The 16146-nt window shown below is 37.9% G+C and overlaps 1 protein-coding gene across 2 annotated transcripts in view; it reads left to right on the top strand.

Annotated features, from left to right (window-relative positions):
• Positions 1-16146, top strand: part of ZFHX4 (zinc finger homeobox 4) — a 152302-nt gene that overhangs the window by 111721 nt on the left and 24435 nt on the right. For both annotated transcript variants that reach the window (XM_062633154.1, XM_062633155.1), the window contains exon 5: positions 15207-15323. In XM_062633154.1, coding sequence (XP_062489138.1) covers positions 15207-15323 — 117 coding nt within the window. The remainder of the gene's footprint in view (positions 1-15206; positions 15324-16146) is intronic.

The following is a 16146-nucleotide window of genomic DNA, read 5'->3' as shown; positions in this document are numbered from 1 at the left end:
AAAGTTTTATACTTCTGATTCCTTGTGTTCACAGTTTCTGTTGAAGTCAATTTTTTCAATTAATTCTTCTTTATCTGTATAGGTATATATATATAAACAAAATGAAGTTCAACTTTTTATCAGCTTTGTGAGGTGGTATTCAAAAGCAGTGTTTCATGCTTGTATGCATAGATCTTGGAAGCGGCACAGGCCATGCAAGCAATTTAACCTTAGTTATCCTGCCAGGCTGACATCCTCTAGAGATAACAGAAATGTACATATGGTCCCTCTTAGCTGTCAGCTTAAACATGGCATTTGTTAGTCTGACAAATTGTATTCCGTGCATGATGGCATCAGTGAAGAATGTCACCTCATTGTCACATACAGTCCAAAATAGAAACTAACTCAGAAAAACCTTGGATGAAGTCTCTTCCTTTTTCCTCATCATCCTCATCATTTTTAGATTGTACCCAGTATGTTTATCTGTGCTGATGCTGGTATTGAGTATGTCAAGTGTGCTGGTCTAACCAGACGTATGAACTTTAGCAAAGCATCTGGATGAATAAAAATTACAGCCTGATGACAAATTCCTGCCCAAATAGTGTTCATACTAAATAAATAATGCCCTATTTCATCTCCACAACAAATTCTGAGGAGACTCACTTCTTGGTTCCCCAGCCTGCTCTTGTGAGACAGAGTCTGTTAAAAATACAGTGGGCAAACAGCCTTGAATCTAGTTTCTGCGATCAGTTGAACTGGAGCACTCCTTCTTAGCCATGAAATACATTTTAAAAGGTTTTATGAGTAGCAAGCAGATAAATATGCTGTACACACAGGAAAGAAAGAGGATCCCTGCCCAAGTTTCTTTGGAGTACCAAGCTTCTTTGTTTTTGAGGGGCTTTAGGAAGAAAAACATGGTGCCTGCACTAATAGCTTCATCTTGCATCCTCACAGTTATCTAAAATGCTTGTGCAGTATTTCATGTATCCCCACCTAAGCAGATCTGACTGACTGGACAGATCAGTAAAATAAAGGTAGCCAACTAGGACTGTGCATAAAATACAGTTAGGTAATTTTAACAGAATTTACTTTAAAAAAAAAAAATTCTTAGAAGATTTTAAAAAAATTAAATGAATCAAGATCTTTTGCCCACCTCTTCAAAAGAACTCAACATTGTATGCTCAAATGCTGCTTGAGACTAAAAATAGAAGTCTTTAAAGATGTGTGGATTAACTATACAGTAAGCAGCAGATTTTTCCTTTCTTTTATTTATGAAGGTGCCTAAATTAATCTTGCTTTTATAATAGGCAACTTCATAGTTTTGGTTGTTTGGTTGTGGTTTTTTTTTCTGATTGTGGAAGTTATTTGCTGCTTATTTCACATCATGTTCCACTTTTCAAGTGAAATACGGCTATAAAAGAGTGGCTATTATAATCCCCAGACCTCAAAGCCCAGCACACATGCTTTTGTGAACACAATTTGAAATGAATGGAACTTTCTCAAATGTATTTGTAGGTTAGTGTGCGTGGGGAATATATGTTTTATGAGGACTATAAAATCTGCTTAAAGGCCAGGTGCTGACCGCCTATTTTGCATTGATAAAAATCCTCTGTGCCCTATGTATGGGGTTTTGCTAATTTTTCTGAGATTATGTAGAATCTTGAAACTGCTCTGCTTTCATTTTATGGTGTTGAGATAAAACTCAGCACTTCTGAAAATCAAGCATTGTGTGTTCCATTATGCCTATTTTTCTGTAGCATGACATCTGAAATTCTGAACTTCTGGGAGTACCCTCACTCAAACAAAGCCAATCTATGTCAATATTTTACAGAGTCCCTTTTTTTTATTTTTTTTCTTCATTCTTTAACATAGTGATAACTGTGGAGCTAATTTATGCTGAAATGACCAAAACATCTTGTTTCAAAAAGAAAACAATAATTTTCACAAGCATACCACATCTGCTCAACTGTAATTGTGTCTCATCTTTCCTTGTCTCTTTCCATCAGAAGAGAAGCTGCAGTATTTTTTGTAATTACAACATGTATGCATTGGCTAGTGCATGTCTGAAAGCACTGTTTGCAAACTCCAATAAAATTATTGAATTTCATCAAAACCAGGCACAGATATATGCCTATACATGGAATAAAAAGAAGACACTCTACACTTACTATAATAGTTGCTAGTTAGTGCACTATTCCTAAATTCCTAAATCCTATTCCTAAATTATCTAAGAATGGGTCTAATACGGTAAAGTGAATTAGTAAATTGTTACATTTCTATGTGAGGTTTTATTCACACCACCTCCTTGAAGTTCAGCCTGATTTGTGCAGGAATATCTTTATCTTACAGTCTACCCTTATACATTTAATGACTTTCTATGTTACAGGTATGTTACATGTTTAGATAACAACATCTGTAAGTATATACTGCTTGCAGATCTTATATGCCTGCACAAGAAAAAGGGGATGTTAATATATAGATATAGTAGAGGTGGTCTGCTTCTGCCTCTCTGAAAAGCCACTTTCACAATAAAGGACTAATATACACTGTATTGCCTTAATTCAGCATCAGGTGTATATGCATGGAGATAATGGTTTGTAATTACATGGTCAGATAGCCTTTCCCCCTTGCCTTCCTGAGTTCACAGGCTGGTGTTGCATGAGGTTATGGATGAATCAGTGCTGTGCAGGGATGGCAGAAACTGTATTTAAAGCCTTGCTGTGCTTGCTGAGAAATTCAGGAATTTCTCATTTTTTGTGAAGGAGGCTGGGGATGCCAGGAAGAGAAATAATAGGGTATGCTTAAGACAACTGAAGAATTTGTTTCCATATCTATCTCTGCTAGAGAGAACCCATTTTTTTATCCAAAGCAGGTCACCTTACCCAGACTTTTCATAGGAGCTCACTGACTGTATGGCCTTTTCTGAGTGCTTGATTTGAGGCTGTACTATAGTGTTAAATAAGTGCTGAACACACAGAGCTGCAAATGAAAGCAATCAGTGCTGTGCTTTGAGCATATTAAGTGCTATATGCTGCTATGTACTTAGAAGAAATCAGGTCCCATCTGTATCAAACTGATTTCTCCAAGTTAGTAGGCTTTTTTAACCTCAATTTCTGTATGCCTCCCCTTTCAGAAACTGCAGAATTGCCTACTCATCTCTTAGGGCACAATGAAGATAAATTCATTAATGTTTGTGCAGTAATAAAAAGTCAATAATGAAATGAATAATTTGGCTTTCAGAAAGGATTGAAGACATGTAGTAAATAAAACATGTGGCCCCTTATGAAGGACTTGGGGTGTTGGTAACATGAGCCAGCAGTGTGCGCTTGCAGCCCAGAAAGCCAACTGTATCCTGGGCTGCATCAAGAGGAGTGTGACCAGCAAGTCAAAGGAGGTGATCCTGCTCCTATACTCTGCTCTTGTGAGACCTCACCTGGAGTATTGTGTGCAGTTCTGGTGTCAACATAAAAAGGACATGGAACTGTAGGAACAAGTCCAGAGGAGAGCCACAAGGATGATCAGGGGACTGGAGCACCTCCCGTATGAAGATAGGCTGAGAAAGTTGGGGCTGTTCAGCCTGGAGAAGAGAAGGCTGCGTGGAGACTTCATAGCAGCCTTCCAGTACCTGACGAAGGGACTGCTCATTAGAAACTGTAGTGACAGGACAGAGGTAATGGGTTAAAACTTAAACAGGGGTATTTTAGATTGTATATAAGGAAGAAGTTCTTTACTGTGCGGGTGGTGAGGCACTGGAATGGGTTGCCCAAGGAAGGTGTGAATGCTCCATCTGCTCCATCCTGGGGGGGTGTTCAAGGCCAGGTTGGACAGAGCCTTGGGTGACATGGTTTAGTGTGAGGTGTCCCTGCCCATGGCAGGGGGGTTGGAACTTGATGATCTTAAGGTCCTTTCCAACCCTAACTATTCTGTAATTCTATGATTCTATATAAAATAATGAGAATGAAACAAAATATTGAATAGCTTTTCACTAAATAAGTATCAAGAATTTTGTGCAGCTAATAAGACAAGAAAGAGGCTTTCCCATAAGGTAAAGCTTTATCGGCGGATAGAAGATTGTGTCACAAATTACCTTGATGTATTTTTCAAGATATTAAAGTATTTTACTTCTGTGATACTATTAACAGTTCCAAAACATGTTTGGTTTTTTTTTTGTTTCTTTTTTTGTTTGTTTTTGGAGGGCTGTTCATCTATAATCCTCTGGTTATTTCTTGAAAACTCAAAAGAAAATTACTATGTAGTACTGTACTGGAAATCATGTGAAACATCAGTGGGTTTGGATTTGCTACACAAATCCCTTTTACTAGAGCTAATGAGCCACCTGAGAGTAGCAGAAGTTTTTTGTCCTGTCTGTGGACAAGCACTGGTGAAGGGTAGTGCAGTAAGCCAGATGAAGAATTTTGAGACAAAAAAAATCAGGGATTTAATTTTGGGCAGTGGAGGACTCCATGTTTCACTTATATTAATTTCCAATCTCTTTGCCTAGTAATTGCTATATTCACCTATCATTTCCTCTTCACATCTGTCCTCCCACTGTTTTTATACATGACTTTTCCCACCTCACCAGTGATCTCTATTTTTCTTATTCACTTCTGCTGCTCATACTTCAGATGTCCTTTCTATATTTCTAGCCAGCCCTCAGCTCCCTTCCTTCTCCATCCATGCATTCTTCCACCCCTGCTGACTACCAGCTTTAATATTCCTGAACAAGCCACTCAGCATGCCTCAATGTCTTTGCCTCATTTGCTTAGTAGATTGCAGTGGTTTGTACTTTTGATCCCAGCCAGCTCTGGCTCTTGAAGTCCAGTTTGGTGATGGAATTTGTTACACTGCTGATTCTAGTCCTAGTCTCCTGCCTTTACCTATTTTTTATTTGATCCTAATTGCCATGTAATTTTCTTCTCCCTTCCCCATCTGTTGTTCTTTCACATTCTTTTCTTCAAACCATATTCTGCTTACCTCTCATCACTTCTTTCCTTAGCCCGCATAATCTCCCTTCCATACTTGTTTTGCTCCTGCCAGCCCATCAGGACACGCTGCTCTTGCTCTCCTGCAGTGATCAGCTCCCAGTGCACTGCACAGTGACAGGCAGCAGCAAAAGAATAGTGATAAGGAAGGAAAGTTCGGTTTCACTGTAGTAGGAATATAGTTGCAGTCTGCTTGTACTGGAGAGCTGCTAGGAGAATTTGTATTAATTCAGAAGACCTATTTAAGTTGCAGTTCCCCTATGAGGATGGCACGTGCATTGTTTAGTACACATAGGAACTGGGTGAAGAGGTCTGTAGAGGCTCAGTGGGATGTGACTGAATATGCGCTTTGGTGAGCTCTCAGCACTGTGGGAAGTGCGTGTTCAGTGATTATGGATTCCTAGGAGAATTTCAGCTCTTCAACACAAGCAGTTTTTCTGAGTGTGGGTAAGTAGAATTTTTGAAGTCTATATTGCTTGGCTGAATTTGGGCAATTTAATCTCATTTGGCACATGCCAGATATCATCCTGTCTGCTTAATTTTGGGTTCAGGTTTAAAACCACTGGAACAGTAAAGATTTCCAAAACATATACATACATAAAAGAAATCCCATATTTGTCCTAATCCTGTTTCTATAGGTAAATGAATAATTTTGGCTTAAATAAACACCAAAAAAGAACCACCACCCCCCCCCCCCAAAAAAAAAAAAAAAAAAAGAAGAAAGAAAAGAGGAAAAAACAACAAACAAAAAACCCCACCATATGATATCCTCCTTGCAGGAATGATATCCAATCAGTGCAGCCAATTTCAGCCCAAGCACTTAAAGTTTACTGGTTATAAGCAAACAAAAAGGCATTTGTGTGGTGGGAAGTCCACATTAAGCTGTTAATTTGTCTAAAGTCATTAAGTTTTAAGTTCAGGTTTTGTTCAGAAGCTTTCTCTGAAATATTTTCAGTGCCATCAACAGAGCCACCTCACAAGGTATTTCAGGTCTTAGCTAAATTGGCAGAGCAGATTTGTGCTCATTAGGCATTCTGAGCAAGGAGTCTATAGGCAAGGGATGTCATTTGCTTCCACTGAGATAGAATTATATTGCTGACAATGAAAATTAATTTGTGAGAGTTTGTTACTTAAACTATGTATGGGAGAAAGAATATTGAAATGACACAAACATGTAGGAAAGGTAAAAAGCAGTGTAGTATACTGTACAGTGGGAATTAAAAACTTAAGAGGAAATGAAAGACGGAGGATGCGCACTAGTTTAGTAAAAAGATAAATGGGTACAAATAAAGCTATCCATGCCATTCTGCTGCAGTGATAGATAAAGCTTTACAGCAAGACTAGGCGGTCTGAAATGCTTGACTTGACCCTGGGAGAACCCCTAGATATAACAGGCATTTTTGAATTCAGAAAATCTGTATATGCACCCTACTCTCAGTATTTATGAGTCACCCATTATTATACTAAGAACCAACTGATATTGCTCATCTCCAGTGTTATGCCATGCAAATATCTCCAGCAAACTTGTCAGTGGACTTCAGTTTCAAGCCTCAGAGTGATCAACAGGATATGTAATTCCTGATCTCAAACAATGCAGCAAGAAAAGACTAGCTTTAGGTATTGAAGCACAGCACTGAAATTGAAAGGATCCTGTAGACTGCTGTGGATGAACAGGACAGAGATGTGCTTATGTTATGGCTGTGAATCCGAAACACACTAAAATACTATAACACAAGTCAGGAACATTCCACAAAACTGTGTAGTACTTGAGTAATAACAAAAGTTTGTTACACAGATTTTCCAGTTTGGGACTGGAGGAGGCAAGGGAAGACACAAGCAGAAGGGAAGACAGCAAGGAGTTCAGAAAATACTATTAAATTTTACTACTTTTGCTATTTTTGATAAGCAGACTTTTATCCTTTCCTACTGTCTCAATAGAGGGTTTGACCATGTGTCAGTATACTGTATTTTGTATAGTACAGCTGAGCCAGGAAACCACATTTTTACAGGAGATTTTCAGAGGTATTTGTGGTGGAAGTCTTGGTGAAGATTCTTACACATCACTGAACCTTTATGATCTGGGTTGGATGGGAAGCTAAAAGCACCTGTGTTGTCATTCCAAAAAAGCAAAGGTCTCTTCATATATGTGTATGATAAAGGAGCCAAACTTTAGAACTCTGAAGATATAAGTGATATTTATGGCAAATAAGTTTGTAAAACATCCATGAATGGCTATAAATCCCATGGAATATTTGTCAGGAAATTGTGGAAAACAAGCAAACCAAACAATGCGCACACACCCAAATACACACCCCCAGCAACAAATTCTATAAGCATGGGAGTTTGTGGGCTTGGGTTATTTTTTTATTTTTAAATTCAGAAAGTATTTATGTTCAGGGATTTTTTTTTTTTCAATGTAAATAGATCACCTACTTCTGCCTGTGATGCTTAACATCAAGAAAGAAGAATATTTAAATCTGGAGGGCTGTAGTTAGCTACATGACAAGACATAGTACAAGAATTCAGGTCAGAAAAATGTATCCTCAAAAGTGGAAATAAAGCCAAAGTGATGTTAATAAAACTGAACATAATGGTTGGCTAAAAGGAGCAAATACATAAAGGTGCCTTGAAAAGCTGAACAGGAATTGTAAATGTATCTCAGAAATAGAAAGGCTACAGAAGAGTCATCAGGCCTGCTTCAGCACCAGAGGATAAAGAGTCAATCCAAAATATTCAGGACATGGCAAAGAAAACAAATTCTTTTACTCTAGTATTCTCAAAAGACAAAGGAGAAATATATGCACTAACAGAATTCTTTACAGATAATTTCAGAGACATACTGCTAGTGAGCCAAAAAGAGGTGAATAATTCAGAAAGTCTGGAAGGTAAATGAGAAGGATTTTACAGTGTATTTCAAAGAGAAACCTGAAAACTGAGTCACTAATAAAATATGTCATTTAAATGACATTTTAAATGAGCTGTTAATTAACATTGTGGATTTCTTTATAAATACATTCTGAAGGATTATTCTGGAAACTGAATGCGATAGCCAGTCTCACCACTTACATGAATTCTCAGTCGGAGGTAGGAAAATGCAGGAAATCAGGCACAGAAGAGGTGTTCGTCTACGAAGGTATACTGAACACACAGACTGAAAAGCAACGCAGAAGAGTAAAACAAGGCTGAACAAGAAGCATAAAAAATGGTGAATGATACTATGAAGATCCAGTAGTTTTCTTTTTTCTGCACAGGCTAGAAATGAACACCCAGTAATCTACTGAAGATCATGAGGCGATTCTGATTGACTTTCTGAGATTTGGGTCAGGCTCTTAGATTCATCCACCTAACTTCCATCATTTATCTGCAGTGCTGAGGTGAAAAGTCTCCACTCCAAAGTTCACTCTAAAATCCCTCTGTAGTCAGGGACAAATGGACAATTCAGCCTAAGTAAAGATTAAGTTGTGCCCTGAAGATACCTCTCCCTTCATAGAGAGGAAGCTTAGAGCAGTGCCTGAAATTAGGCAGGGTGTATCCAGCATGCTGAATAAGAATTAACAATGAGATTTAGTTTTATTTTCTAAATAACCTTCATGGAAATGTATTAGTCTTCAAGTACACAATGCCAGTGCTCTTCAAGCCTTATGCTGATAGGCGAAACAGCATTTTCTATGAACCATAATGGCAGCCAAAAAACAAGTACCTCTCATTTGGAAAAGTTCGACTATTCTCAATACAGATTCATGCTTCAGTGCCTTTCTAGAGATGGCCAAGTAAGAAAAGTATCCCTTTTTGCATAATAAATGATTAACCATACATCTCCAATCACATCTGGAAAACATTGCTGAGTTTCATTCTGAATAGCTGACATTCCCTGTTAGTGGTTTTGTCAGCATATGCTTCTTTTGCTTCTTGAAAAGTATTTGATAAAATATTAATATGTAGAAATAAAACAACAAAAACACAAACCAGAGATTTTCCTATCTTCTGGTAAACCAGTATGGCTCAGCATAAGCTTACCAACATTTTTTTCTCCACATTTCACACCATTATTAGAGTAAAATGTGCTTTTTTTCTTGATGTACTCAAAGGCAGACAAACCCAGCCAGCAGTGAGAGAGGGAGAGCTTGCTCAGCAGCCAGACTGGAAAGGACAACCCACCCCTCTAAACTTCTGGGGACAACATTCCTTTTCCTTCTCCAGCTGCTGGAAGTAGATTGTGGTTAAAAAATAAGAAAAAGAAAAAACGGGAAGGGGAGGAAAGGAAAGGAGAAAGGAAAGGAGAAGGAAAGGAAAGGAAAGGAAAGGAAAGGGAAGGGAAGGGAAGGGAAGGGAAGGGAAGGGAAGGGGAAGGGAAGGGAAGGGAAGGGAAGGGAAGGGAAGGGAAGGGAAGGGAAGAAAAAGAGAGAGGAAAGGAGAGAGGAAAGAGAAAAGAGAAGGAAAGGAAAAAGAGAAAAGAAGAGAAAAGAAAAGAAAAAGAAAAAAGAAAAAAGAAAAAAGAAAAAAGAAAAAAAAGAAAAAAGAAAAAAGAAAAGAAAGAAAAGAGAAGAAAAGAAGAAAAGAAAAGAAAAGAAAAGAAAAGGAGAAAAGAAAAGAAAAAAGAAAAAAGAAAAAAGAAAAGAAAAAAGAAAGAAAAGAAAAGAGAAAAGAAAAGAAAAAAGAAAAGAGAAAAGAAAAGAAAAGAAAAGAAAAGAAAAGAAAAGAAAAGAAAAGAAAAGAAAAGAAGAAAGAAAGAAAAGAAAAGAAAAAAGAAAAGAGAAAAGAAGAAAAGAAAAGAAAAGAAAAGAAAAGAAAAGAAAAGAAAAGAAAAGAAAAGAAAAGAAAAGAAAAAAGAAAAAAAGAGAAAAGAAAAAAGAAAAAAAAGAGAAAAGAAGAAGTAGAAGTAGAAAAAACTAGATTAGGAAATAATAAAGTGCTGGGCAGGCTGGCTGGTGATATTGAGTCTTTTTAACTTTCAGAAGCTAAGAAGCAGAAAGAAGTAGGATGGATGGGAGCTGCCTCTCTCTGGCAGCCAGGGGTGAGGCTGTGCTTGGCAAGTTGGGGATGCTGGCTGCTGGGTGGAGTGGATGGATAAAGTGGATGTGATTTGTGACACTCCTTCGGAAGGAGCCACCATGGCCCACACTGTTCAGCCAGCTTTGCAGTCGGCCTCCTCTGCCACAGCGATGTGTTTCACCTCAAAGAAAGTAAGCTTTAGACTGCTATAAAAATTAAAATGGTGCACCACAAAACAAATGGTACAATTTGGTGCTAACTGCTGGTTAGCACTTTCTGGTCAATATGACCATCATCACTTAATTATAGGCTTGTTTGTTGGAACTTCGGCCTTTTAGCAGCTATAGTTTTAAATATAACACAGTGATTAGAAACAGCTAGTAACAGGTTGGTGCCGTTATTCCCCTTGAGTCCCTGAAGGAGAAATTAGAAATCCTATTTGAAGGTGAAATACGACCATGCAGTCAAGGTCCTGAGTGAGGCATCATGATCCTGCCTCATGCTCTGCAAGACTAGCCAGAATATAGGACTTTCAGGAATATCTGGGTGAATAACTGGCAATCCAGAAGTCAGGAAGAATTTCTCAACGAAGTAGTGTAACTGGGATAACCCAGAAGTAAATCCACCAGGCCTACGTTTAGTTCATTTTTTCTTCTCTTGCATACTCAGTGGGTTTTTCTTTGTTTTCCTTTATTGTTGTTCCTCCAGTCTACCCTTCCATTATCCTTTGCTAGTGGTTACTTTTACATCCCCACAGTTAATCTCAATAAGCCATTCACTACCAGTTGAACCTGAAACACACCTGTACTGAATACTTACAGGTACCTTTGATTCAGCTATTTATTGAGCATACTGAGTAGCAAACTCCCAATTATATTTTTAACTCTCTCGTTTCATATTTACTTACTTACTACTTTAGTTGATTGATTTATTCTTTCTCCATCCATCCGGCCCTCAGCCACAAACACTTGCTTAAACTTGCTTTCTCTCTCATAACAACAATTACTCACCCGCAACTAGTAGATCAACTTTATTTAGGAAATTACTTGCAATTTGGAGAGGGTAAAAGGGATACCAGTAACAACAAAATCCAGAACCAAAACAGGAACTATTGATTGTTGATTTATCAGTTTTAAAAAACCAAACAAAAACCAACCAAACAAAAAACCAAAACCCACCCAAAAACACCCCAAAAACAAAAATCAAAAAACCCAAACAAAATCAACCCTTGAATATAATACGTTTCTTAAATAGGCTTGAAGACAGATTCCCAAAGCTGCATATCAGTAGAGAAACTTCTCATATAAAATACAGGGAACGGTCTTTATATGCCTCTGTGATTACTATAATGCATTTAAATAAAGGAGAGAAGATTGTTTCAGTTTTTCACCTTGGATATGTCTTTTTTTCATTTTTCAGTATTTTATGTAAAAAAATACTATTGTAACTCTAACCCTTCCCTTGGTTATGGTGGATGCATTTATTCCTTTATTTGTAGCTGTATATGACTATTTATCTAATTTTGTTGCTGGTATCTGCTATTCAACTTTAGCTGAGGCCTGGATTTTGCAATTGAAATCATCACACATATTGACTTCGTTGGGCTGAAGAAGGTAACAAGGGTCTCCCTGCATAAAATCAGTATGGAATTGGGCCTGAGAGTGTAGATTAACATATTAAAGTATATGATGTAGAATATATAATATACAATATTAGCTGATTAACATTGCCTCTGAAGCTTAACTTTCCCAGTTTCCTGCTTTAGTGCAGACCGCTAACCTCTTTTTTGTGCTTAATTGTAAGTCAGTTGTGAGGAAAGAGGTTGATAATGGCTAAATTCAAGACATTCAACATCAAAAGAAAATTTCAACATTTGGACAAAATAAAACCAGGTGTGAATAAAGTATCGTATTGCAATAGTACGTATTATTAGTGCCATTAAAGTACATTTGAATCTGGTGTTCTATTCATTTTCAAAGCTGACATTTGTAAATGTATATAGGCGGGACTCTTGCAAATTTAAAACAGAGCATTAGGGCTTGCTCTGGAATCTGTAGCACCATCATACTGTATTTTGTTGATACATAATAATTAGTAGTTTTGTGTCTCTAAGCAGGGGCCATCAAATTTTTATAACTGAATAGTATCCTTGTTGGTTAGCACATGAAGTAATAACAAAAATGTTACTAAAAAGAGATGTTTGTAGCATCTTGGCATATGTATGTAGTGTCTTTGATAGCACACTGTTACATATGCTCAATATCTGTTCTAACGATCAGTCTTAAGGATTTTTGTTTGCAATTTGCCAGGTACTTTTAAGTTAAGAGTTGCTGTGTTTCCATCTTGTCCTTTTGCTAAATGTCATGACAGTGTGAAGCTTACCCTCTCTGTAATTTTGAAGGAAAATAGAAGTTGTATTATCATTTCTGTCTATGAAATTTATTTCTGAAGTGAATGCCATACATATTTCTGAAATGAATGCCAAATGTATTTTCTAGAAGTGAGTGCCATTGAAAGCCAAGGCAGGCAATTTATACTGTGTATAATAATGATATTAATTTTTATGGTGTGTATAAGTTACATTTTGATTAGTTTTTTGCATGATTAAAAATTTGCAAAGCCTTTATGGCCCCCAGGAGCCTACCTGTAATAAACAGCTCTCACCTTCCAAACCATAAAACAGGTCTGCAGTACTTGAACATTAGAGCTAATTGCCCTGCTACATCAAAAGGAGCACTACAAGACTGAGAAAAATCACAGAAGGGGGGTGGAGAGCAGGGGGCAGTTTCACCTCTAAAGGTTATGTGTTTGCGGCTTGGTGGAGCCCTGTAAAGTTATGGCCTCAGAACTGCTGTTTGCGATTAAGTTGATGGGGAAAGTCTATCCCACAATCTTTCCCTGCTGCTGACACAGAGTCTTTGTTCACATTCAGATTTCTCAAACTGTTGCCAGGGTCAGGCTGAGGTCAGACACCACGATGATGTATAGGAGAACATGTCTGGGAATTTCTCTCACACTTAAAACACATACCAGAAAAACAGGAGTGCACCCTGCAAAAATTGTCTGATGAGACCCAGATGATACTGTAGCTTTTCTTTTAGTAGCTTCATAATTTTCTTTCTCTTTGCCTGACACACAATGTTTTATTAATGTGTTCCACGATAGCCCTTACAATTTTATGTCCCCTCAAGATAAGGACACTCAGTAGCACTTTGACACTTCATTTTCCAGCCCAAGGGGATTGGGCCAGTAAATCTAGTAAAAGAAGCAACGCATCCGTTCCCAAGGATGAGTCAAAAAGGGATTGCCATCGGCTCTGTGAGGCCACAGGCCCTGACACTGGATAAGAGCCTCGTGTGTGCACTCAGCATTAACACAGCCCGAGCCAGGCATGATCACAGGCTCTCAGCATCCTAAACTGCGCACCCCCGCCACCCTGACAAACACAGCCCCACTTCCAGCTGTGACAGGGATGCCTACCATGTTTGATTAGCTATCATCGCGGGAGGGGGCAGGAGACGACAGGGGGGAGAGCGTGAAAACAGCACGAGGGGGAAGGTCCATTCTGATGGAAATTTTTTTATATATATGCCATTATCTTTGAAAAGGGGACCATCTTTCTCCATGTATTGTTCCAAAAAGTGGACATGCATGCTTAGTTCTAACCTATTGTATTTCAATGTCAATGCAAATCACATTGGTCTGTGCTTTGAGATTTGTTTGCTTTTTTTTTTTTTTTTTGGTTTGGTTTCCAAAAATGCAGCTGTGATTTTCTCTCCCAATTTACAAAAGGTTTTGCAAAGAGTTGAGAATTGGATAGGTTTGCCACATTGATCTGAGGATTGTTTGCCTAGGCATAGAGTTTCAGTGCATGGCTGGCAAGTAAGGCACTAAGCAGCAATTTTTTTGTGCTCAGCTGCTACATATGACAGAGGATATTTCATTCGGCTGTCAGAATGTTATTAATAAAACATGGGGTGCGAAGAGGGCCACTATTTCCCCTTTCAATCACTGTAGCATTTACAATGAAAATTTTATGCAGTGTGTAATTTTCAGTTAATGCTTGACACTTAAAATGTCGGTAGCTGCATTTTGTATGGTTCCTGAAGGGTTAATTGTATCATGTTCCCTGCATAAAAGCTCTGCTTATCAAAAGTGAATAGAAGAGTGTATGCAAATGCGTGTCTGTGACCTTTTGCCTTTCCAGGGTTAATTTATATGGTCATTAAAGATTTTATGAAATTGAGCAGCCTGGTGCTTCGAATCCCATTTTACCTTCACCTTCTAATTTATATAATTCCTACCTGAACTGGGAAATATGATTTTTATTTTTTGTGTGCAGCAATGAAAACAGCATGCTGTGCTGTAGGGAGTTGCAAGTCTGGTTATCTGGCATTACTCAGATTGCTAAAAATTCATTAAAATGTGACATCAGCACAGTGAGAGACAAATGATCACAGGATGGAAAGGAACAGTGGGCCTTTCACGGATTAGTGCTACACAGCCCCAGCATAGAAGCTAACTGCATAAACAGATTAATCCACCAGTAGCAGCACAGCTAAAATTTACCGAATAATTAAATGGGATTGAGTTACTGTGAAGATTTCCATGTAATCTAGCTGGTGTGAACACGTAAGTGAGGTGTGGGTAATGCTGCTTCCTCAGAAACCATATACCAAGTTGCATCATTTATCCTGAATGGCTCCCCCTGGAGACAAAATTCAAGACTTCTCCCACAAAGCCAGAGGTTTATATTTAATACAGTACCTAATACCTAATACTTACTTACTGCAATTAGCGGGATACTGCTGCACTAATAGGATTTATATTTGAATTCCCCCCCCCCCCTTTTTTTTTCTTTATTTTTTTGGCTCCAGGATGCATTTTTACATGTGCTTGCTTTTGTTCCAGCCTATGCGGTCTGTATGTGCATGCATCCGCGTGTATTCTAACACATATCATTTCTATCAAAAGAATATGAAATGACAGGCTTTAAATCTGTCACACTGGTGAAAAATGGGTACTCTGATAAAGACACAGTCAGATTTTCTAGATAGATTCTGAAATGTTGCAAATTATTTGTAATTAATGTCCAAATCCTTTCAAGTGCTGTTTGCTCCCTTTACCTCACTCCTCTTTTCCCCTGTCTGCTACCCTCTGTTAGTGCTGTTCTTATTAGAGGACATATTTTTAAACTGCTGTTAAGTGTTCACTCAGATCATTTTCTAAGATTTTTTCTGTGCTTATCTACAGAAGAACAAGGTGAAGATACAGAAGGGACTGCTAAAAGTACATCACTGGCTGTGGCTGATGATAAAGACTCAAGTGAGAGAGACAATAGTGAAGGCAAAAAATCTAGTAAAGACTCTGGTAAGATGCTAAAATTTTGTTTTCCCCCTTTTTTAACTTACGAAATGCTCTTTCATTTCAAACTGTCTGGACAATCCCACTACTATTCATTGCATGTGCATTTTACATGTGATTTCTATCAGTAGCCTCCCATTGACCTATTTTTAATCATAACCATCTGACAGGGTAGATGCGGATAAGTTGAAGAATATTACAGGACGACCAGTGAGATTATTTTTTAATCAAATCAGTTTGTGTGCTTGTAATTTTTTAAGCGCCTTTCATTAATCTTAGCTGTACTTGTGATTTCTCTGATGGTATATTAATTTTTCATAAGCATAGGATTAGGTACCACTTGAATTTTTTGTTCAATCAGGTTTTGCCCCCCTTTTAACCCAAAGAATATGGGGCTTTTTATTATTATTATGTTTTGCTTTTGCTCTCTGATCACATACTCCCAAGAATCTGGCCTCTTCCTGAGCATTTATTTGAGGCATTTTTGAAAAAATACACAAAATCCAGTGAAAAAGTTTACAGATGATTCAGCCTAAGAAAGAGGAAATATCATTGAAAACGGATTATAGTTTGGGTAATTTTGATCTCCTGGAATAGACAAAGCCCAGTAATGAAAGCTACTGTCTTTGAAAACAAAACCCCTATGTCATGACATTTACTTGTGCACAAACAAACCCAGGGCCAGCATCTGGTATAGATACCCAAGGCTTTTTCTGTGTTTGATTTGGCAAATATGTGACTTCATCCATGGTTTTTATGTATGAGATGGAAATCTATGGTCACAGTGAACATTACATTGGCTACTTTGCCGCACGCTATTCCTAGTTAC

This window comes from Pezoporus occidentalis, unplaced genomic scaffold, assembly GCF_034315485.1.
Source record: "Pezoporus occidentalis ecotype Australia unplaced genomic scaffold, CSIRO_AGI_Poc_V1 ctg4, whole genome shotgun sequence".
Classification (NCBI taxonomy): domain Eukaryota; kingdom Metazoa; phylum Chordata; class Aves; order Psittaciformes; family Psittacidae; genus Pezoporus; species Pezoporus occidentalis.
The sequence above is the reverse complement of the archived record's forward strand: the minus strand, read 5'-3'. Positions and strand labels throughout refer to the sequence as shown.